This window comes from Miscanthus floridulus, chromosome 17 (assembly GCF_019320115.1).
Source record: "Miscanthus floridulus cultivar M001 chromosome 17, ASM1932011v1, whole genome shotgun sequence".
NCBI lineage: Eukaryota > Viridiplantae > Streptophyta > Magnoliopsida > Poales > Poaceae > Miscanthus > Miscanthus floridulus.
In genome coordinates this window covers 96,473,233-96,496,967 of record NC_089596.1, presented here as the reverse complement: position 1 = coordinate 96,496,967, position 23,735 = coordinate 96,473,233, and the positions used below count along the sequence as shown (strand labels likewise).

Here is a 23,735-nt window from a genome sequence, read left to right as displayed (position 1 = left end):
GCGTGGAAATAGAGGAGCGGCCGGTCGAGCCGCCGTTCGTCGTGCTCGTGCGTTGCGCGGTCTGCAGCCAGCAGGTAGCCTTGGCCACGATGGCTGGCTGTGGCTGGCACGTCGTAGTCGGACGGTGACGAGCAAGGCTAGCAAGAACAAGCACGCGTTACTTTTGGGTTTCTTTTCTGATTTTTTTTTCTAAAACAATAGAGAACAAATCACGCGTTGGCTCGGAATTCAGGCTCGCAACGCCCTGAAAGGCTGAACCCAAACGCGAGAGTACATGCATGAATGAAATCGATGATCAGCTGCAAATAGCCAGATTCGCATATGATCAGCTGAACAGCTAGCGCCAAAGGAATTCAATGAGCAGCTCAACAACACAAAGAGGGGTAGATTAAGGTTGCATTATTTGTTCGTATCGGTCGGTGTTTTACAGCAGCAAAGAGAGAAAGAAAACGACTGAGCTGCTGCTTTTGTTAACCTGCTTGGCTGCTTTAGTTTTTAGCTTTGCCCCCTTTTATCTCTCAAAATAAACAGAATTGTTATACAACACATATGTGTTTTTAGCACCAAAAAAAACATATGAATTTTTTTTATCTCTCTCCCTCTCTCTTTCTCGCCGGTGACCACCGGCGGCGGCGACGGCGACCGGCGAGCTCGCCCCGGCGCCCGCGCCCAGCGCGCACACGGCGAGCGCACGCGCCCAGCGCGCACACGGCGGCCGTCGGGCGAGCGCCACACCGGCACGCGAAACACGCAGTGCGGGCGAGCGGACGCGGCGGGCTGGGAGGAGCGTCGAGCTAGGCAAAGACGGAGGCGAATAGCCTGGGCGCCGGCTACCTGCAGCGACCGCGACCTGCGGCGGTGGCGGCGGCGGATCTGTGATTTGTTCTTTCATAGAAAAAAAATTGTTTCTTGTGATCTGTAATATGTGGATCTGTGATCTTGTGATTGTCTGAAGGTAGAAGAAGGCCGGAGGTAAAAGAAGGATGAAGACTATTGAATCTTAATCTTATGGTGCAAAAAATTCATATGTTGAAATTGCATAAATCATATGGTTGGTTTTGTTGTAGACAGACTTATAAAAGCGTCGCTTTTCTCTGCGAATGAGATGCAAATACCCCAAAGGCGTGCCTTTCACTAATAAGGGGGGAAAAAGGGCGCAACCTACCTTCGGGGTAAAGAAAATCACGATGAAGCAACATTTTCTCATCATCAGACGAATTAAGTTCAATGTTCCTGCTTTAAAAAAACACTAGAATCTGGGCAACAAACAATGTTCACTCTGAATCAATCAACGCTGCTACAGAAACGATCTGAATCTCTGAACCAAAAGAATTCCACGCGTGGGGTGGTACAAAGCACAGGTCAGGAACACACAATACAAGCAAAGCAAGCACAAGACATCACGCGACGCATGTTGACAGACAGCACACGGCGGGCGGTTGCCGAGGAGGAGCTTGACGGCCGAGCAGAGCACGGCGGCCACGAGCGACGAGGAGACGGCCGCGGCGCCGGAGGTGGGGCTCGGCTCGGGGGCGTCGGCGGCGAAGGCGGACACGGCGACGGCCGCGACGTCGGCAGCGCGCAACATCTTGGAGGAGGCCATGACGATGGGGAAATTTAACTTTTTATAGTTACAACGGATATCACGTCTCTAGATAGCACTTTTAAAATTGCTTCTACATATTTATTATTGAGAGAGAAGAATTTTTAACTTTAAATCATTTTTGCATACGTGGCGGGACATATAGGGAAGCCAGCGTGTCTGTGGGATGCGAAATGACTTTGTTACCCTTCATCTATTTCTTCTTCGTATGTCTTATCCTCATCGCTTGGTAAAGATGTATTCCGGCCTACGCGCCTCTCAGCTTCGCCTCCTCCTCCCTCCTAGACGCGAGCAGCAGCCTGGCGAGCGCGAGGTCTGCGCACCACCCCAGCTAGCAGCGCTGCTCCGATGGCGAACGTAGGCACGAGATCCGCCGCGCGTGGGCTCTGTCGCAGGCGCAGGCTCTACCACGCGTGCATCCCCATCCCCGGCGTGCCTCCCCCATGGTCGGCCGCGCGAGGTCCAGCTCCTCCCCTTCCGGTCGCTGCTCCCCCATCCCCGGCGGCGCGCGCGAGGTCTGGCTCCTCCCTATGGCCGCGCGAGCTCCAAGGTCCGGCAAGGTGCCACCATGTTCGTCGGCGGCGGGGGAAGCTGGCTCACCGGTATCGACAGCGACCGCGCATGAAGAGACGCGGTGCAGCTCGTCTGTGGCCGGGATGCGCGTCCTCCACCGGCGAGGAAGCAGAGGAGCACGAGCACGAGGAGGCACGGGGCCGCCATATTCGTCACCAGCGCCGAGGAGGCCGTGTTCCTGCGCGTGCTCCAGGTGCCACCATGTTCATCGCCGGCGTCGGACGCGGTCGTGGACCTGCAGGCCGTGGCCTCGGCTGCCTTGCCCCCAACTTCCCCTATGTCCTGTCCGCCGCCGCCATGGACCCCATCGTCGGCCATGGCCGGAGCTCAAGCAAGGACGGGATAGAGATAGAAGAAATAGATGAGGGGCAAAAATATCATTTCCCGTGGCCGGTCTATCAGCCTGTTCGTTTCGTTGTAAACGATCGTGGATTATTTACTGCTGGCTGGTTTGGCTGGTTTGGTGTGAGAGAAAAATACTGTCCTAGCTTATAATCCGTGATCGTATAAGCCCAGCCGAACAGGCTGTATGCTGTCAGGTCGAGTTGGCGTGCCACGTCAGCGAAAAATGACAAGAATGTATCAAATGCTCTCTCTTAATGGTAAATATATATGAGCAATTTTAAAAGTGCTATCTCTTCATCCATTATATAACGGTAAAAAGTTAAATATGCATGACGATGTGGAAGCTAGGGAACAGAGATTTGCCTGCGCTAGCTTTTGAGCTGTGATGGCTGAGCTCGTAGGGAAATTGCAAACGATTTGTGTGCGAGAGGTCGGAGGCTGTGAGAGCGTGTGTTTATAGGTGGGCGGAGAAGGTATGGTGGCAGCCCATAATAATTAGCTTAAAGTTACTAGGAGACTGCTGGTTTTCAGTCACATAAAACCAAGCTACAATTAGCAGAGATTTCTACTAATATTCATAATTGAGATTTTGGAGACTTGCTTTTTTTGAAAATTGGCACACAATGCAAGAAAGTGAAAGCGCAGGGTGGTCTGGGCACCAGACAGCAGTACACCTCATCAGAGAATTTGATTAGCTCTTGATAATATGAGGCCCGTTTAGATCCAAAAAAATTTTAGATTTTGTCTACTGTAGCACTTTCGTTTATATTTGGCAATTAGTGTCTAATTATGGACTAATTAGGTTCAAAAGTTTCGTCTCGCGAATTCTCACCCAACTGTGTAATTAGTTTTTTTTTTTCGTCTACATTTAGTACTCCATGTGCCGCAAGATTCGATGTGACGGGTACTGCACAAAATTTTTTGGAATCTAAACATGCCCTGAGTATCCAGCAAAGCACAGATCAGCAGAGCTTTCGGTTGCAGTACAGTCTGGTTCGATGAAACCACTGCATGCGTATCGCATATATGATACATCCGACGGCAAGGGGATATGGCTGTCAGTTTTCTTTGTATGGTTCTTGGCAAATTTGTATTGAACTTCTTGGAAAAGTTCAGTCTGCTCAACGATGTAAGAGTACAGAATAGAAACGGCAGGATGTCACAAAGATGGTCAAATTGAGCTACTAATAATAGTACAAGCGAGGATGCCCTGTCACATACAGGTATTTTACTTGAAGCCACAGGCACCATAATTACTGCAAATGTGGCGAAGCGTGTACCTGAAGATTCAGAAAACGACAGCTACCTCTTAACTTCATTCTTTTTTCCAAGCCATACTACTAATTCTACAAAGATTAGCTGTGTGTATTATTGCCTTCTTTTGGACTTTATGCACGCTGTCAGGTAAGATTCTCCTGTCCTGTGTTCAGTGGCAACCAACTAGTTCTCGCTAATGATTATTGGACACATGACAAATATGTCCTTGTGGACTGTGTGGCGCCATGGACATTTCAAATTTCAATATTTCATACATGCAAGTTTGGCTGACCGGATCCAAATGAATATCGTGCAGTTTATCAGATGCTCTGACAATTAATCTGCTCGGTTTGACCATGATAATTCAGGAAAAAAATAATCTGCAGCAGAAGTCTCCCAGGACAACCTGTTTGAATTTTCTCCTTCTATATTCAATTCAGTGAGATACAAGGCACTATGTTGTGCTTAAAAAGAATACTGCAGCAAAAATAAGCAGAATGAGTTATTCTCCCTTACCAATGATGATGTCAGCTCAATGGCATCCTATTCTCCAGTTTCATGATCGTCTATCAGAGAACCCATACCTTTCATGTCTGTCCCTTACTGACACACGGCATACCTAGCTTGACTAAAATGTTTGGAGTCACCATCGTTTTTTTTATTTTTCGAGTCACCATCTGATGTATCTTCTTTTATAATCCGTCTTTTTCAGCTTGTTTTTTCAACCAGAACAGTGTTTTTCTCTCCATACAAATCAGCCAGAACAATGCTTAGGATTGTTTTTTCAGCGAAATGAACGGGCCAAAGGTACCAAAACCTTGTGAGCTTGGAGTTCAAGGGAGCAGTGCAATCGTTAGATCTTCCTTTTTCTTGAAGGTAACTTCATGGACAGTTACCAAATATATAGATAGATATGTTTCAGGGGCATGCTAAAATTGAACTGTAGATTATCCACAGTTTCAAGATTATTCTATGAAGCTTCTCGCTGAAGAACAAAGTGCTCTTTGTGCAATATGCTTATCGTTCTAGATAGCAGTATACTCCCTAGCCCTTAGGGCATCTAGTTCTGATCCCCAGCTATCCCTCCCCACATCCTCCTGCAACTTTAAAAGAGCCACACCTTTTGTTTTGTTGTGCAGTTTCTTCAGTAGCTCTCTGTCTATCTAAAAAAAAAACTCGGCCTACGGTGGGCAGACAGCCCCCGCAACTTTGTGCTCAAGGAAGAAGACCTTCTCACGCAGGTCGAGAAAACCCCCGAACACCGTGTCCCGCCCTTACACAGGGGCCCGTTACCCTGTGAGTGCTATAAGCACCCTTGCTCTTCAAGGAACTTTAGCTGCCTACAAATCTTACCACTTGTGCAGCTCTGAAGACCCTTGGAAGGAAACATGGTACACACATGGACTTTACTAATATTCTGTTCGTTTGCTTTTTCATTCTTGCAGTTAGGAATCATCTGAATTTTTACATCTTTCCTGAATACCTCTGTGTGCCTATGTTCAGACATAAACTGCCGAAACTTTTTTTTTTCCTTTGAAAGAGAGGAACTAACTAGGGCATTTATGCGATTGCCGGCCTGAACATTTTATACAAATTATGCTAAGATCAAAGCATACAGGATTTTCTAAAGGGGAAATGTCCGAAATAAATAAATAAAAACTTGAATAACTTTTGCTTTGGCAGCAGCAACCTCAGAGAAAGATGGTGTTGTCGAAGAAGCTGATGAAGGTTGGGCCATGGGGTGGCACCGGGGGACACCCGTGGGACGACGGCGGCCACTCCGGCATCCGCAGCATCACCATGTCCTACGACCGGTGCATGGAATCCATCAGCGTGGAGTACGACAGGGACGGCCTGGCCGTCCCCGGCGAGCGGCACGGAGGCGCCGCCGCCAGCCACACGACTCAGGCACGTTCACGTTCACCGCCGTCAGTCTGTCAGTCACAGTGACACAGCTCAGCTGGGTTTCTGAAGTCTGAACCGTGCTCGCGTACGTACGCAGATCAAACTGAGCTACCCGGGCGAGTACCTGACCACCGTGAGCGGGCACTACGCGCCGATCGCGCACGGCGGCTCGCCGGTGATCCGCTCGCTGGCGTTCCGGACCAACCAGAGGGCGTACGGGCCGTTCGGCGCGGCGGAGGGCACGCCGTTCTCGTTCCCGGTGGAGGGAGGCGTCATCGTCGGATTCTGCGGGAGGAGCGGCTGGCAGCTCGACGCCGTCGGCCTCTACGTCGCGCCGTTGCGCCCGGAGACCATGTACGACAGGGTGCAGAAGCTCGGCCTCACGGCTTACCGGGCGGTTTGGCAGCGGATAGGGTCCGAGCAGCAGCAGCAGCATGATCCGGTGAAACAGCTGAACGGCAACGCGCAGATTACTCACAAGACATAACCACTTGCCAGCCAAGCCTATTTTTGAATCTATGCAGTTTGAATGTATATCCAGCTCCGATAAAAAAAAAAAAGAATGTATATCCAGCTTAGCGTATGAATCTAGTGTGCTGAACATGAAGTGCTTGATATGAACACTTTCACAGAGTTTCGGTAGAAGTTAGCATGATTTGAATTTTAGCTACCTCATCCTCAACTGGCTAAACATGCAGCTAACTGTCCTCGGCGGAAGGTCTATCAGCATCAACGACCTTGACACTACTGCCGTGCTAGGCCTAGGCTGCTCGCGACGTCTAACAACGGTTGGCCCAAACAATTCATTTCCATGCAAGAACTCTGGCTATCGTTTCTTCGACTAAGGATGGCAACGGGATGTACCGTCGTCGGGTATCGCCGGAACGTTTTTTTCCCCGCTACTGAGAATTCATTCCGTCCCCGTCCCCTTTAACTGTCTCGGGTATAAATTCTTGCTCATCCTCGAGACCGAACTGAGAAAGCGAGGGGCACGAGCGCTCGTGAGACAGGCGTGCTTGTGCTGCTGGCGGAGATGATGAGGAAAAATTGAATTATGGTTCCTAGAACACATAAACTATATGTATGATTGTTCAGATTTAGACCAAAATATCTATATTGAGCTTCTTTGGGCTTAATACTCGTATGACAGCTCAAATAGTCGAGTTCCCCAACAGGTAACGGGGACGGATAAACAGGGAACGTTCCTGTACCCGCTATATCCGTCGAGGATAGATTTCTTGTCCATTTAGATACCCGCGAATAAAGATACGATCCTATTCCTGTCCCTAATGGATCAAATACCTGTCGGGTGTCATGGCCCGTTGCCATCTTTATCTTCGACGATGCTCGGTTTGGCGTCAAGCCATCGGTTCACCCCAAGGTCGGCCAAGCAACGTGGCAAGCCTGCTACGCAAAAGGGGTAGCACGGGGGCCAAACTCTGCCTATACACATTAAGGCAGTACACCACTCGGCGAAGCAAATGGAGGGCACAGTCAAATGGAGATGCAAAGCCACAATAGGCTTGACAAAGCACCAGACTAGCCTGTCACAGAACCCGTACAAAAACCAATAACAAGGGCAATCACTACACCAACAAGCTTGCAAACAAAGCAGAAATGAAGTGCCAAGCAATTTTGTAATGGAAAGACAGCAACAGAGCGGTAATCATCAAGAGCCAAGCAATATTTGTTATGGAATGACACACAGCAGCATCTTAACATGGTTTGCTTCTAGTTCTAACAAGTCTCACTTCAAGTCTCAAAACTGTTGGAACATAGATAAATAGAAGCTGGGACTATGAGCACCAAAAGGCCCCCTTGACAGAACACAAGCTTAGTGCTTAGGCTGCCTGTTCTTCTTCTTGACACCAGACTTGGCGACCTGGAGGCTGCGGTACACAGAGCTCAGCCTAGCAAGAGCCGGCTTGGTCAGATCAGGCCTGTAGTAGTTGTCGCTAACCTGCATGGCGAACAAAATGCAAATTAGAATATTAAGCAATTATATGGTACCAGCAAGTTCAAACAGAATTGGCAATCCTAGCGTGAAGAAACTGAGCACCGAGTATAATTAGCATAACTTCTCTAATAAAGGAAAAAAAGCAGGACCTCAATCATACAAGAAGATTTGAGTAATCTGCAAGATCAGCTCAGAAGCCAAGCGTATCAGCTTATATTTCATCGAAGAACCAATTGATCGGTTGGTTTTCTCACAAGTTATGGCTCATCACAGCTAAACCTTGGACTAGCAATTGAACCCAAACATATAAAAGAGAATTTATCTAACAAGAAAAACTCACATGGCACCATACAAACCAACAGAACAAAAAAATTAACTTTCAAGCAAACAGATGATGTTAAAAACAATGCTAAATAAACAGTAATATGAAACCGATATCCACAGTATGCAGCTCAGAAGCCAAGCGTATCAGCTTATATTTCATCGAAGAACCAGTTGATCAGTTGGTCTTCTTACTTGTTATGGCTCATCACAGCAACAAATTAGCATGAACTAAGTGTGAAAACAATATTCAATACATAAAGCAAAGAGCTGTGTGTTGCCATATATAGCATGACAAACATTGCCAATTACCGTAGAGACAAACATAATGCATTTCCATGTGCTAGTACCTGGTTTTTCACAGCCTTGGCCATCTTGCGGAACTCCTTGCGCATCACAGACTTGTGGCTGAGCTTCGCAGGTGTGTTCTGCTTCTTGGTCTTGGTAGTAGAGAGGACCACAGCCGAGTCCTTTCCAGCAGCTGGCTGGATCGTCACGGTCTTCTTGTTCGCCAAGCCTAACAGAACAAAATAGCCAAAGCAGTCAGCACAAAGTCATTTATTATTTATTACTAAAATCACACAAGATGTCATGTATGCAGGGCAATCCAGAAACTTTAAAGGAAACAGCATACCAGAGTGCTTGTAGGAGTGGACGTTGTAGAGGTTGTTGGGCTCCTTGGTGAACTGCACCTTGGCATTGCCGTTGCCAAACTGCTTCACAAGGAAGGAGTTGTTCTTCCTCACAACCTGCCAGATCAGATCCCCTGGAACGGTCGCCATTTCCCTTCGCCTAAACAATCAATATCAACTGCCAAATGTGAGATTCCCTAGCAACATTACACGAGGAGAAAAATAACCATCTGACCGTCACCTGACCATCTACGGAAGACTTAGGATTGCAAGAGGACGGCGGGAAACCTACAATTGCAAGAGGAAGCTATAGGCAATGTTTAGCTAGAGCTGGACATTTGACTAGGTATTTCTAAGACGGATAGCCCTACGCACTATGTCTCTACCAGATCTAACTGAGCGAAGAATAATCAGAGTGCAAAAAAAAGATCGAGGAGGCTACAGCTACCTAAACAACGACGAATCATGTACCCTTAGCCCCACAAAACCCCAGCCCAATCATACAAACACTTCAATTGGTGATGTACTAAGCACCACGAGATACGGGCGAGAACACGCTACCGGACCTAACAAATCATCGTCGCATGCCATGAGAGAAGCGACTTCACTTACCGGAGACGAGATGCCGCTGCGTCGCCTCGCTCTGCTCCGGGGGTTGGGGTGGCGGCTGCGGGAGGCCAAGCGGCTCGGAGCCTCGCCTGTTTTATACCGGGGGAGTGCTCGTAAACCCTAGTTTCTAGCAAGCGCTTCATGGGCTTAATTGGGCTGCACGGGTCGAAGCACCGGTCCAAAAGCACCCGCCACCCCTCTCGTGCGCGCCCGATTGTCTCACCGTCACAGCATATGGCCCACGCACGCCGGGTCTCCCACTCGCCGTTGCCGACGCTCCAGTTCGGCAGTTCCGCACATCGCCGTTCCTGCCTTCTACCGTTCTACAGCCACCAGTGCCACGACGTCAACTTTTTTCTCTCGAACATAAATCAACCATCATATCTTCTCTCACAAACAGACCATGGCTATCAACCAAGTGAACATGAACACAGATTGCCGAGACTGGCCGAGGTCGGAGACGTCAGGTGGGATGCTCGAGCACCATGGAGCCAGAAGCGCGGTCATCGTCACACGGCTTAGACAGGTCAACGTCACACGGTGTAGACAAGACTACAAGCGCAAGCGCCAGGTCCAGCACTCATCACGGAGAGTAGACACAGCAAAGATCAGAAAACTAGACGGCTCTTCTGGGAGATCCTTGATGAAAGAAAATAACACAGTTCAAAAGGTATTGATGACATTCTATCAACCTTTGTTTTAGGGGGGGGGGGGGGGGGGGGGGGATTCCAAAACAGTTACATTGCAGTATATGTGATTCGGGTACAATGATTATTCCGCGGACACCATCTAGAGTGGAAGACCATGACTCTGGGAGATCCTTCCACTCTGGTCGCCAAAAAACATGGAGAAGAAATGTGGGACAACATTGACGAGAAAACAATGCAAGTTCACTACTTTTCTTGCCGGTGACACCTGCAACCACCTGCAAAATAACAAAAGATTAATCCTTGTCTCAACCATTTTTAAATCACATGAATGATAACAGCATCTAACCACCCGATGGAAGAAGCACTTTGGCTTCACTGTACTGTACGAATGAGATCAAAATAATGGCAAGTTAACTTATGACAATGCTCGAGTTGACAACACAAGAATGCAATTATGCAACATGAAGTACCAACAGATGCCCTTGCAGCCTTGCCCCTCAGGCAATTTACTCTGAGACACCAGTAAAACATTTAGAGCTCATTTTATGGGACTTCTTTAGCCAGGTTAGCATGAAGTGATCAAATAGGGAGGGTTTTTTTTTCTAATGAAGATGAATAGGAAATTTATTTGCTAAGGAAATAAACATTCTGAATTGGGAAATGATGAGAAATTGAAAGGAAGCAATGTTTATCGTTTATATGATCTTGAAATAGCGCACATAAAACAACCCAAAAAGAGGGAAATCACATACATCATTTAGAGGTGGTGGAGGAACTTTTTCTGCGGTCTCCCATGAATCCAGGATTGGCCGGACAACTGCTGGAAGAAAGAGACCTGAAATTGCACATTATAAGGTTAGTTGAAATCATTTGGCAGAAGGAAGACAAACAGCAGGTTGCTAAGTTTTCCCCAATAGATAATTCCAAAGGTTCAGGCAGGCAAGTCAGAAAAACTTAGGAACCAAGTTTGTTCAAATGTGTCTTCACAAAAAAAAGGGCGTACCCAGTGCAGAGAGCTCCCGCTCTGTGCGGGGTCCGAGGAAGGGTGTCAGTGGCAAGCCTTACCCTCGCCTGTGCAATGCGTTCACAAAACGAATAAAAAATGCTCTTATTTCTTTCTGAAATGTCAACGCACACAACACCACTTCCTATCCGCTTGTCCCCTACTAATCACTGTAAAGTGTCAAATTGCACAAGAACATTTTGGGTCCTGAGTCATGACCATAGCAGGCCCACTACTTAAATTGCTATTTTCTATGCTTGATATTTAAAATACAGTTCATACAGTGTGCATTCAATCTCATCGCTTTTGAGCTGACCCTTTCCAGGTAGAAACTATGTGACAAGAACTGAGTGCCTAGTGCTTATGATGCTCCATAAATTTGAACTACAGTGGTTGGCAGCAAAAATTTATCCAGTTGCCACACAAAAATGTTGACCTGAGATGCACTCTATCTCATGACCAGCATGTTCAGGGTAGGAAAATGCTATTACTTAATCAAACTTGATAGCAAGGGATTGTGAAGGATAAACTCAGGCAATCTATTGGTATTACGAATATACAATGGTATAAAAAGGTTAGATTCGAAGTGCGGGCCTGGTGCAAGCGGTAGAGTCTTACCGCCTATGACCGGAAGGTCCCGGGTTCGAATCGCAGTCTCCTCGCATTGCACAGGCGAGGGTAAGGCTTGCCACTGACACCCTTCCCCGGACCCTGCACAGAGTGGGAGCTCTCTGCACTGGGTACGCCCTTTTTATAAAAAGGAGATTCAACTAATGCACACAAACTTTTCTAGCCTACAAAGCCAAACGTTTCTCTTAATCATGGACAATTTTAGGTGCAATCGGAATTCTCAGAAATAAGCATAATTACCCATTCAGACAACAAGTAAAAAGTAAACTTGACAGAGCTATTCCTTGTACTATCCAAGTGAATGGATCCACAAAGCAGAGTTCATATATCATGTGGCCTCAACACTTTTTTTGGTATGCATTGGCCAATATCTACAGGCTATATTGATTTTCAATCTCAATTTGTTATTGGTAGAGACCTCTTTGCTGGCAATCAAATCTTTTCAAATGCCACTCAAGTTCATAACCCATACCCTAATGCGGTCTACCTCTACAAGCAAAGCAAGGAATCACTTTTTAACACGATTTTCGAGGAAGATGAGAAACTAAGCATAACCATATTTCAGAGGGGAGAAAATAAGACCTCTATGGGGCTCATCTGTGCAAACAAAATACAGTGGATTTCACATAGAACATTTTCAGACAAACCAGAAATGGACATTTAAATAGTGAATATAAAGGGGGGAAAACTAGTCACATTGAGAGTAGTCCAACTTTGTCTTCAATTACAGCAAGCTTCTCGACTTTTTTTTTGTACTTAAGAGTACTCCTACTCCCTCCGTTCAAAACATTCCAAATTGTAAGTCATTTTAGTTTTGTCCTAAGTCAAACTTCTCTAGCTTTGACTAAGTCTGTAGAAAAATGCACAAATATTTACAAACATCAAATTAATTCATTAGATACACCATGAAATATATTTTGATAGTGCATTTATTTGATATTGTAGACGTCAATATATTTTCCTATAACTTGGTCAAAATTAGACAAATCTAAATCGATTTTCTTAGCACTGCAGTAAGTATCTTGGGTGGGAAATGGAACAGCAGAATCTTTGTATTGAGCAGGGAAATGTATAGCCTGAAAGTTATAATATAGCTGAATCATGTGTCAATGGCCATGGGGGCAGAGCTACTGAAAAGTTGAATCTGCATCAGTGCTAGAGATTTGGTTATACTGCATCTAACGAGTAGTAGTAGCAACTAGCAAGTGAGAAGGCCACCGAAAAGCCCCAGCCTAAAACAAGCCCTACCTTCCCAGCCCTACCCTCACGGGGTCAACCAGAACTAAGCCAAGCCACACCGAAAGCAAGGGGACCCTACGCCCCAAGGGCGCGCGCGCATCTAGTAGGGTTTGCGGAGGGGAAAGAAGGGCGCGTACCGAATCCGGCGATGAGGCAGGAGGCCGCGACGACAGGCTCCTTCACAACGAAGATCTTGAGCTTCTCCATCACGGCCATGGCTGCCGCTTCTGCTTCTGCCTCCGCTCCTTCGCTTCGCCTTCGCGTACCACGCTAGCCGCCGTCGCTGGAGACAAGAGACGGAGACTGGTCAGTGCTCTCTCCTCCGATCTGTGGACGTGGGCCCGTGTCTGGTGCCGAGAGACTTCCACGTCCAGCCCATCTACAACCGTGGTTCAGTGGGCCACGATCCATTTTGTTGTTGGGCTGAGGCCCATACCGATGGCCGTAGCCCGTAGCGGAGAAAACGAAAGGCTCACGGCATATTCAGAGTTGCTGGTTGGAATATTCGTCTCTCGCGCTGCGAATATTTTGCCGGGACGAGCGAATCTACCGTCGCTGCGCCGCTTTCTCGCGCTCCGCCTTTGCCTTGGACCGCACGCACGGGCACGGGCCACCCTTCTCCTCTCCTCTCTCTTCTTCACCTACCTACTCTCAATTCTCTTGCTCGGCGCGCGTAGAGGACGGGACTGTTAGATTGATCTCCTGACCAATAGGCCCAACGGCCTATTGGGCCTTGGTCCTCGCGCCCTGATCGGGGGCGCCCAACCCTACATTGTTGGTGGGCCCCCGTCGCGCTGCGCTATATAGAGAGGTGGGGGGCCGGCGCTCAATGTACGAGGTTCGCCGTGAGCCGCAAACCCACCGACAAAACCCTAGACCGATCTACGAGGGCGCGCAGCCAGCGACGGGAAGCTCCACTGATCCTCGCCGTCGTCACTGCTACAATCCGACCGCACTGCATCGACGTCCGTTTGCAACCTCTACTTCACCCGTCGCTGCCCGTGTGCTGCCTCCATCACCGAACCCCGCGATGGCCAGTACGACCGCGACATCATCTGGAGGCTACAGGTTCATCATCAGCCCCTCTCTCCCCTATCTTCCTCTCGGTGTAGTGTCCTAGGTCTAAATGTGCATGTGTTTCATGGTTCTATGAGTTCACCGGCCTAGATCTACTCTAGTCGATCCCACAGAATGTTTACAGGGACTTTCTTCTTCTTCATCACCTGCTTCCTCTCCACGTCGGCACATGTGTCTTGCTCGACACCGGCAGTACCGTGGCCCGTGGGTCGTCGCCGGACGCCGGGGCACCGGCAGGCGGCAGCGCAGCCCGTTCAACCATGATTTTACCAAAGGTTAGTACCCCGCACTACTGTCTCGCGTGTGGGGAGCATCAATTCATTCAGTATATTTTTTATGAGATGAGTTGCATGGTGTTCGTGTTCGTGCTTTGTCCTCTGAGAAATCCTCTCGTTAGATAGGTCTGCAGACACACCATGATATGATGCCAATCGTTCGCCAAACAAAAATGATGCAGCCAATTACTGAATTATTACGCTGTGTTTTACCATTCTTTTATTCGTCTGGTTATGTTTGTCGTCTGACGCCAAAACATCTAGCTGCCTTTTAATTTGCCGGTTGCGGACTCTGATTCAGAATTCAGAGTCGGACGAACCTTGGCAAAAAGTATAATGGAAGCCGCATGGCAGCAGCTCGATCAACTCCTCAGCATACGCATGCACACGACCACCTAGGCCGCCGTCTCTTATTAACCAGGTCAAGCATGGAAACCAGTTCGGTTCATGCAGGTGAGATGAGACACATAAGAGAGATCTGAATGAAATAACAACAGGACAAGGAAGACGCCCGGGTTCGGGAAATGTATACCTCAATTTGGCCATCGAGTTAATCATCAACTGAGGCCTTGTTTAGTTTATCTCTCTAAAGTTTACTACATATCGCATTGGATGTTTGGACGAGTATTAAATATAGATTAAAAAATAACTAATTACACAGATTGCGATTAATTTGCGAGACGAAATTTTTAAGCCTAATTAACTTATGATTTGACAATGTGATGCTACAGTAATATATGCGCTAATGGCGGATTAATTATGCTTAATAAATTCGTCTCGTGGATTACTGAGGATTTCTGTAATTTATTTTTTTATTACTATTCGAACACTCCATGTAACACCCCGACGACATCTATAAACTTTATTCTCTCCATCCGAACCACGTACGGCACTGGATGGTCCGCGGGGTAGCAGAAATAACTGATAAGGCACGACATTTCAGGGGTTTCTCCGGTGTGGTTCTCCAGCGAATTGAAGCTAACGTGTCCTGAAGAAAGGCTAAGGCCTTGCCGCCGGACAGCCAGCCTGTGCCGAGCAGGACAAAGGTTAGACAAGAGTTAAATGGTGTCATCATCATCGACGCCGGCGCACTGGCCCTGGTGCCACTCTCGTTCTCTTTTCAGTTTTACGCTATTAGAGTATATGCGAAAATGTATTGCAGCATCTGCACTCTTGCATTGATCTCTTTGTATGCCTTTTCTTGCAGGAAAGAGATGTCCAGAGAAACCGTACCACACGGAAATAAGCAACAAAGAATCATTTGAAATCTCGGTATGATACAGGAGCATGGTGCCCCTGTTCAGGTGGACAGCACCAGCACAGCATGTGGCCGTGAAATAGAAGCAGCAAGTACAGATACTCTTACAGGTAGATCCGTACATACATCAACCGTGCCCTAGACACTTCTGTCCAGGTGCGCACTGTTTTTTTCAGTGTTTCTGTGTCGTATTATTCTGCTACTAGAAGCAGGCCGAGTTTCACATGTGTTGGAGATGCTACTCTAAAATCATCATCTCCAGGTTTGGGGAGAAGTGAAAGTATCATCTCGACTCCCACAAGGTCTCAAGAATAATTTACATGCCTTTGGTTCTGCAGAATCAGAGGAAGTTCAGTAAGTGCAAAGCCACAGGACAGAGACTTTGTTTCTCTGGTATTGCAGGGAGCAAAATGGATATCCTTTTACCTTATGACTCATTGCTGCAACCCTTACTGGCTTCATTACCCTTACAATGTTCCTCATGTGCTCAAACCCCATGACTATCACCCCTATGAGATAAAGAAAGCTTAGTTGCAGCTTGCCAAGCAAGTTATAGACTGCTACGGCGGCATTTGCACCTTCATCTGTTTGCATCGTCACGTAATGGGTCTCGCAGAAATGAGTGCCCGGTTTCTGATGAGGATGCAGCGTAAGAGATTTGCTCCGAACAATTAGCCTTGAAGAGAAATCGGAGGTGTTTAGTCTTCTTAAGCTTACCCGATGTGTTCTCAGGCTGGGCTGACCACTCTTCAGGTTTCATCGCAGATTTGGTGGCCTTTATCAAATCCATAAGTGCATTGTTCACCTGGAATTTATAGAAGGTTACATGAGTTCCTACTGTGCTTTTCATGTAAACTGTGAACAAGCGAGAAAAGGAAACATCAGAAAGCTCAATGAGATGATTTTTCTTTTTTTTAAAAAAAAAGAGCCATGGAGAAGATAACCATGCCAATGGCACGGCACCCTGGTTGGTTTGCTCTCAACTTATCTCCTATAAAGATATAATATGCTCGGTCAATTGTTTCAGTGTTTCTTAAGTCCTTTAGTGTGTTTTATCTTAAAGTCCTTTTAGTGTGTTTATTACTGTCCAAATATTCTCCTAATTATCCATAACTTGAGTATGTGAAGGCATACATATTTATGGTGTTTAAAACAAACAGGTATGAGAGTTGCTTGTATATTGATGAAGTATACATATTTAATAGTGATTGATATGATAAAGCAGTTGAACCCAGACTTGGCGAAGTCTACATATTCACTACAACTAATTCAGTTTGCAACTCCGCTGCACTGCTTGGAAATTCCTAGAAACAAATGTCATGTTTGCTTGGTTAGTACAAACTATTATGCCGAGTTCATGCTAAGCCACATGCCTCGGTACTTAAGACAACTTGATTTCAAATACAACTTTTGGTAATCTATTGGATCCTATAATTATGTTTCTCTGCTAGACATAGTAATGGAGAACAGTTATCAAAAGTATCGTATTATGTTGCACATTTGGTTGGGATGAATGATGCTTTCAGATAACTGCAAGGTCTGATGTCATCTTAGTTCACTCAGGAAAAAATATATGAAGAAGTGCAACAGATTTTTCTCACTCAATCCTACTGCCTAGTTTGGTAGACAAAAGTTGAGTATTAGAAAGCTCAAATTTCTCAAGAACCTTGCAGACAGCCACAGCTTTTGATGTTATCTTTGTTGGCCAGGAATTATGGAATTTTCCACCACTATGCAACAGTTTAAAAATCAATCATATCAATGTCCTTCCTAGTATTTCAGTGGCACATTTTGCTGTTTTATCAGAGTCCCGCACTTTACCTCGTCTAGTCTTGTCTTTCATGGTTCTCTAGATGTGCAACATGCTTGAGCATGTGATAAGCCAGTAAGCCACATACCTAGATACTTGAGGCAACGCGATTTCATTATAACTTTTGGCAACCTACTGGATCCTTTAATTCCGTTTTTCCATGCTAAACCTAGTAATGGAGAACAGCTTCCTTCAAAAGTAACATGTATTCTGTTCTGCTTTTCCGTGCTAAACCTAGTAATGGAGAACAGCTGCCTTCAAAAGTAACATGTATTTTTTCAAAAAAAAAAAAAAAAACATGTATTCTGTTGCACGTTTAGGTGACGAATGATGCTTTCAGATAACCGAGATGTCTGGTGTCATCTTAGTTCACTCAGCAACTCTGGTATTCTGTTGCACGTTTAGGTTTAGGTGATGAATGATGCTTTCAGCTAACTGAGATGCCTGGTGTCATCTTAGTTCTCTCAGCAACTCTGGAAGATATGCACAAGTTGCAACAGAAATTTCTCATTCAGTGCTCCTTCCTAGATTGGTTAGAGAAAAGTTTAGTGTTAACTAGCTCAATTTTGAGAAACTTGCCGAGAGCCACAGTTTTTTATGTTACCTTCATTGGTCAGCAATTTTGGGGGTTTTCAGTTAAAGCAAATAAGCAAAACAATCAATCACATCAATGTCCTCAATATTTCAGTAGCACACGTTGCTGCTTTATGAGAGTTCGCATTTTACCTCATCTGGTCTTTCATGGCTCACTAGATGTGCACCATGAAGTTCTACCATTCTTGCAACAGGAAGAAGCCTTTCTGCTAGACGTTTTGCATGGCACAATTGTGCAATGATATCGTACCTGAATTTTATAATGTAAGCCACATGAAATGGATGTGTACTATTCTCCGAACAAGAATATCCACTGTTAACAAAACTAACCTTCCATGAATAACTGAAACTAGAAAACCGGCAGATCGTATTGTATCTAGTTCCTTAGTAGTCATATTGTGAGTCCAGCATGCATTGACTTGCCCTTCAAAACCACAATTAGATTGCATCCCTGTCGACGATATGCCTTTCACATATTCCTGAAAGCAAACACAGTACAGATGAACCTTCCATGTATGTTGTCTTCATTTTAGTGTATACCTACTAATATCTTTATATTATAAAGTGGGGTATGGAAAACACAAAACCATAAATTCACAACAAAAGAACTGTTCAGGAAGAATCACAACAAAAGATGACCAAGTCAAAATCACACGATTCAAGGGTATGGGACAAATACAAATATGTTTGTATTCTAAAAGGGTATGCACACATAGAAGCAAATTCACAACAAAAGACGACCTATCCAAAATCACATAATCCAATGGTATGGGACAGCTGAAAATAACGCAGACAAGTTTTCAATGTGTAAAAGCAACAACGTCATCCAGAATACCCAAATCAACATGAGAGAAACATGACATATCACATATGCCAGTCTAGAAGATACATCATCGTCAGCAGACTATTACAAAGCAACATCAGAAATGTGATATCACTCACTTGATAGAGGATCATTCTTCTGGTACACGACCCAACAGTCTCCTCAAGGTACTCCTGCATAGTTGCATTGTTAAATCAAACATATCAACAGTGATTAGTGAATCTGAAAAGATAAAAACTAATTTTTCATCAAACAGGGAATGATGACGGATGCATTATTACTTTATTAGTTCCTTACCTTCGTGTAATGTGTTTCCAAGTCCACGAGGGCTCTCTCCTCTGGAGTTTTTGCCCTTAAGAAACGGAATGCAAGAGATAGCATCTGCCCATCTACCTACAAAAGCAGGGGAAAAAACTTAACTCATGCCACGAATAGATGAAAATTATAATCAGTGCCTCTTGTAGCATTTCCTTTGCATTTTGCAACATTGAGCATATTCAGTTCCACAAATATGTACCAAAAAATACCAAAATTCCAGTACCTTTGGGAAGCATTGAAAGCCACCTCCAGTGACATTAAGCAATGCCAGCGAACATAGCCTGTGAGGCGCCATCGCCGCTAGCTTGCAAGCAATCATGGCACCTGATTGCACAGAGATAACAGAGTCAATGCCTAAAGCTCACACATTTGAAAAGCAGGACCCCAAAACTGAAAGACGCACAAAAACATGACTTACCCATGGAGTGGCCAAAAACGTGAGCTTTCTTCCACCCCAAATGATCCATCAAGGCCAAGGCATCCATCGCCATGATTGCCGTCCTGCCAGATATGAGAGACCACGTTTCAAATCAAATACTCATCAGACCCACCGCCCATTTTGACTTTTCCTACACATGAGCGCGTGAACGTGATGGAAGATATGATTCCCCCCATCTTTCTTCCCCATCACTCATTTCCTCGTGAAAGCTATTGTGCCAGGACGCGAGTGAATGTGGAATTTTTCTCGTCGAAAGCTACATGCAGGCTGCAGCTGCTGTCGTCCACCAGATCCCCGATCGTTCTGGATCGCAAGGGGAGGAAGCAATCCTGTGGTATCTACGGAACGGTACGGCCCACCAATCGTTCCAACCATTGGAACCGACGACGGGGAGGGAGCCAGGGAGGATTCGGATCTGTTGGAGGAGGGGATACTCACGAGTAGAAGGATTTGTTGGGGAGCACGGAGCTGCGGCCGACGCCGCGGTTGTCGAAGCAGCAGACCTCGATGCCATCGCCGCCGCCGCCGGCCTCGTCCGCTTCCGCGGGGCCGCCTCCGCCGCGCTGCCGGCCTCCTCGTCCGGCCGCACGGCCTCGTCGTCGGCGGGCTCCAGCGACCGGTCAGCCCCTTTATCTGCGGGCCCCACGAGTCGTGCGTCCCCGCCAATCCTTTGATTCCGACCCAAACCAAACACCAAACAAACCGTTTCCCATCTCAGCGAAAAGCCGAAAGAGGAAACCAAAAAGTAATCTTTTTTACTGCTATACTACACGAGAAAAAGGAACGGATTCCTCTCTCCTCGGCCCGGGAGAGATCGGCGGCGTGCGTACCGATGATGAGGAGCACCTTGGTGACGCCGCGGCCGTAGCGGCGGTAGAAGAGGCGGACGCCCTCCCACTTGTCGCCGTCCGCGTACCTGCCCACCTCGCAGTAAGGCATTGCTGCTCGCCGGCGACTCTCCTCCTTCCTCCTACCACTCCTGATTCAGCTAGCGCGGCAGCGCGCGTCTCGTTCTCGTTACCGCCGCCGCCGCGCGCGCGTTGGTTTTTGGCTTTGACCGTTTCGAGGGGATCGGTCCCGGGGGAATGGGCGAGGCGTCGTTGCCTGGAAGGCAGCTGGAAGCGAGAAAATGCGCAGAGGGAAAACGAGGGGAGCGGAGCTGCGGAGGAAGGGAGCCGGTTATTTATAGCCGTCGGAGTCGGAACGGGCGCCGCGGCGCGAGGGAAAGGAAGAAGGCGCGGGGCGAGAGGGTCCGATCCCTTCCGGAGCCCGGAACACGTGGACGGAGACACGTCGGCGCGTCGCCGTCGGCTGAGTCAAACCGGCCGTGCCGCGAGGATAAATAAACTATGAGGCTGAGGTCCATGTTTTTCGGGGGGCAATTTCATTTCGTTTGGTCGCCGGCTTTTTGGTGCCTGCCGAGTTGGACTGGATAATGAAGCGAGTAGCGATTGGAACGCTGTATTGTGCTTTTGCAGTCACAAGCGTGATCGTGCTGTGATTGACGAACCGGTGAGTGATGCCTACCTAGTCCTGTTATCCTGGAACGGAGGGAACCGGTTACATTGGACCTGCAGCGCCGGTCTATGCTTTTTAGGCCCCGAACTCGTCGCGACGGCTCGCTAGACCATAAAATCTTAAAATATATAAGCTAATTTTATTTGTATAAAGAAAATAAATCTAATAATATATTTTTAATTTAACATGTCTGATAATTATCGAGAGCGAGAAACAACGTAGACTAAAAGAGCAATATATTTATACTTCTAGAACTAATACGATTACCTTAAAGAAGAATAGAACTCCATCATATTCACCGCTTCTTATAAAAAGATACGTCTTCGGGCATTTCTTGATGCAAAATCATCAATGACGGTATCGAAATCAATAATGTTTAAGATATCCTTCTCGATGATGCACATAGCCAAGCCATTTAACCTTTCTTGTGACATAGTTGATCTCAAATAGTTTTTCAACGACTTCAATTTTGAGAAACTACTTCTGCCGAAACTACAGTCACAGGTACAGTTAAAAGAACTCGATAGGCAACTGAAATATTTGGATAGCAATCTGCATCCATTACAAACTTCAGAATCTCTAGCGGTGACATCAAAGAATCTGGCAAAGTCACTTGCAACACCTTTAATTTTGAAAAAAAAACATTGATCTCAACATCAGATGAGTTATCATGAGAAAAAAATTTCACAAAAATCTTACTGCGCAGCCAAAGATCAGCTTCATCCTAGGATTTCAAATTTTTGAACAAGAACTAAAAAACATTATCAAATGCTATCATCTGCTCAAATCTACTAGTCAATGAAGCAATTGCATAATCAATCATAACTAGGAAGTACTCTCTTCTAAAGGAGTCCACAACAGACTGTTATATTTCCTCGTCTTGGTCATCTTGTTCATCAAAATGTTTCTTTCTTTTTCGTTGACATTTTGTAGGAAATATTGGCTCTATATCCAATTCAGATGCAATGTTTTTTTTGCTGTATCCATACTAGAAGTGAAATCTTTATCTCTATACTTCTTAAAATATGATATGACACCTTCAATGTGTTTGAGAGTAGCATCTATACTCACAATTTTAGATTGCAACTTTTTGCTAACCTTATTTATAGAGAATAAAATGTCGTGCCAAATAACCAAACCAACTACAAATTCAAAATTCTCAAGTGCATTCACCAAAGATTGACATTCACTAACTGCCATTGGGTCATCAGTTGAAGCCTTCTCTAGCGCTATTAAAGTTGATCGTATTTGAGGAGTTTGGAATCTGATAGCTTGAACACTTTTTATTCGGCTTTCCTAGCGAGTATTAGACCATGACTTAACTGTCAGTCCTGTGACATTGTCAACCAAAATCTAGCACCTTTTGGTAGATTTTGCAAACATGGTGTATATACGTTGGATAATGCCAAAAAGAAATAGCTTACCTGCAAGATTTCAAATATCACAAATAGTAAGATCCTAAATAATGGCATATTATATGAAAACAATGTATAACATATAAAAGAAATAATAGTTTACCTGCAAGATTTTTTTCATATCACAAAGAGTAAGATTCAAACTATGACATGAACTAATTCAAAACCAAGATTCATAAATCATAAAAAGGATAGAAGGCAATAACCAAGATCAAATATTCAGATATCGTCGAGCCCTGCCTCGGCTGCCTTGTCGGCGTGGTGATCGCTCGATCGTCGCTGCGTCTCGCCGTCTTGCCGTTTGCGGAAATAGCGAACTAGCGATCATTGATTCGCTGTGATGCGGAAGTAGCGAACTGGATGCGGCGTTGCAGCGTTGGCGGCTCGCCTCCTGAGTCCTGATTCCTGAAAAGAAACGGCCTGTTCGCTGGTTGGTTTCTGGGCTGGTTGGTTCTGGTTTGTTGTGAGAGAAATAATAGTGGGCTAGCTAGTTTGGGCTGACTGCAACCAACAAGCGAACAGGCTTAGAAAGAGGCCGACGGGCTCCTCGTCTGCCTCCTGATTCCTGAAAAGAAACACTGAAAGCTCATTTCTGAAAAGAAACACTACGCCGACGCTGATGGGCTCCCCCCCTCGGGGCCGGCACTGAGGGTCTGCATCAGAGCAATTCATCCATTCATTCATTCATCTGGGATAAGTTTTCCCCGAGAAGTGGACAAAAGGAAACTTCTGAAAAACTGTAGACGGAAGTTCAGGTTCTTAATCAAAGAAAGCAACCTGAGGTTTTGATTGCTCAACAATAACAGTTTAAAGCTCAATAGGATTCATTATATCTGTACTCGCTTCTACAGATAAATGCTAATTTCTGCACGCAATTTAAGCGGCACGTTTTTTTTTTGTTCCAACCTTCCAGGCTTCTTGCATCTCGCTCCGTCCATCACTGACATCCGGCTCGGACATCATATCGCTGTTGACTGTTGAGTGCCGAAGAGCAACCGCACGCGGTACGTTGTAATATTCTTGTGATGCGCGTGCGTGCGTGGGCGCACGGCCGCAGCCGGCAGCCGCACAGTGCGCGCTGACGCGGCTGTCCGATCGATCGGGTGGGAGGAGGCGCGGGCGTCGCCGCCCCGGGGCCCGCGCACCGTCCCTGTCGTCCGCTGAGGCCGCACCTGGGTCCCGTCACGGCCGCTCGGTGCCGCCGGCCCGCCCCCGCGCTCGGTGGTGGTGCTGTTGTTGGTGGCTGCTTCCGCTTGGCACCGGCACGGGTGCGCGGGGCGGTGATCCATCAGACGACCACCGCTGCGTCAGGCGGAAAACCCGCTTGGCACCGGCACGGATACCTTTCGCTCCCCTCTGTTTCTTCTTTTTGCAATTGGTAAACCTTTGTATACGCGCCGTCGTGCTTTTCGTGTCGAGCGTCTCGGTCGGCGTCAGAGATCACCCAACAGGCAAACACCCACCGAATCGGTGGGAATCCCCTG

At 46.5% G+C, this 23,735-nt stretch overlaps 2 protein-coding genes, 1 long non-coding RNA gene, 2 other non-coding genes and 1 pseudogene across 6 annotated transcripts; 2 read left to right on the top strand and 4 right to left on the bottom strand.

Annotated features, from left to right (window-relative positions):
* Positions 1-4,934: 4,934 nt before the first annotated feature.
* Positions 4,935-6,335, top strand: LOC136518611 (jacalin-related lectin 19-like). 2 transcript variants are annotated; one of them, XM_066512283.1, is made up of 3 exons: positions 4,935-5,169; positions 5,465-5,686; positions 5,781-6,335. In XM_066512283.1, exons 1-3 carry the CDS (start codon positions 5,167-5,169, stop codon positions 6,168-6,170), a joined length of 615 nt encoding a protein of 204 aa, XP_066368380.1. In that variant the 5' UTR covers positions 4,935-5,166; the 3' UTR covers positions 6,171-6,335. The 2 variants fall into 2 exon arrangements, with proteins under 2 accessions (XP_066368380.1, XP_066368379.1); XM_066512282.1 differs by having other exon boundaries at positions 5,462-5,686.
* A 1,011-nt stretch (positions 6,336-7,346) lies between these two features.
* Positions 7,347-9,360, bottom strand: LOC136514931 (large ribosomal subunit protein eL28z-like). Its single transcript, XM_066508637.1, has 4 exons — positions 9,206-9,360; positions 8,596-8,753; positions 8,312-8,478; positions 7,347-7,643 (listed from the first exon to the last, which is right to left on the bottom strand). Exons 1-4 carry the CDS (start codon positions 9,343-9,345, stop codon positions 7,518-7,520), a joined length of 591 nt encoding a protein of 196 aa, XP_066364734.1. The 5' UTR covers positions 9,346-9,360; the 3' UTR covers positions 7,347-7,517.
* LOC136519231 (small nucleolar RNA R24) lies at positions 7,826-7,917 on the bottom strand. The gene has a single exon (XR_010774788.1). It is a non-coding gene; the product is annotated as a small nucleolar RNA R24 (small nucleolar RNA).
* LOC136519230 (small nucleolar RNA R24) lies at positions 8,088-8,179 on the bottom strand. Its single transcript, XR_010774787.1, has one exon. It is a non-coding gene; the product is annotated as a small nucleolar RNA R24 (small nucleolar RNA).
* Positions 9,361-14,020: 4,660 nt separating the features above from the next.
* On the top strand, positions 14,021-15,409 carry LOC136514934 (uncharacterized). The gene is made up of 3 exons (XR_010773894.1): positions 14,021-14,076; positions 15,020-15,176; positions 15,284-15,409. It is a non-coding gene; the product is annotated as an uncharacterized lncRNA (long non-coding RNA).
* Positions 15,308-21,466, bottom strand: LOC136514930 (uncharacterized; annotated as a pseudogene).
* Positions 21,467-23,735: the final 2,269 nt, after the last annotated feature.

Coding starts and splice junctions, on each gene's coding strand:
- LOC136518611 (XM_066512282.1), top strand. Junction 5,687..5,780: donor CCGCCAGCCACACGACTCAG/GCACGTTCACGT, acceptor GTACGTACGCAG/ATCAAACTGAGCTACCCGGG.
- LOC136514931 (XM_066508637.1), bottom strand. CDS start 9,345: ATGAAGCGCTTGCTAGAAACTAGGGTTTACGAGCACTCCCCCGGTATA. Junction 8,754..9,205: donor GCAGCGGCATCTCGTCTCCG/GTAAGTGAAGTC, acceptor TTGATTGTTTAG/GCGAAGGGAAATGGCGACCG. Junction 7,644..8,311: donor CCAAGGCTGTGAAAAACCAG/GTACTAGCACAT, acceptor TTCGCCATGCAG/GTTAGCGACAACTACTACAG.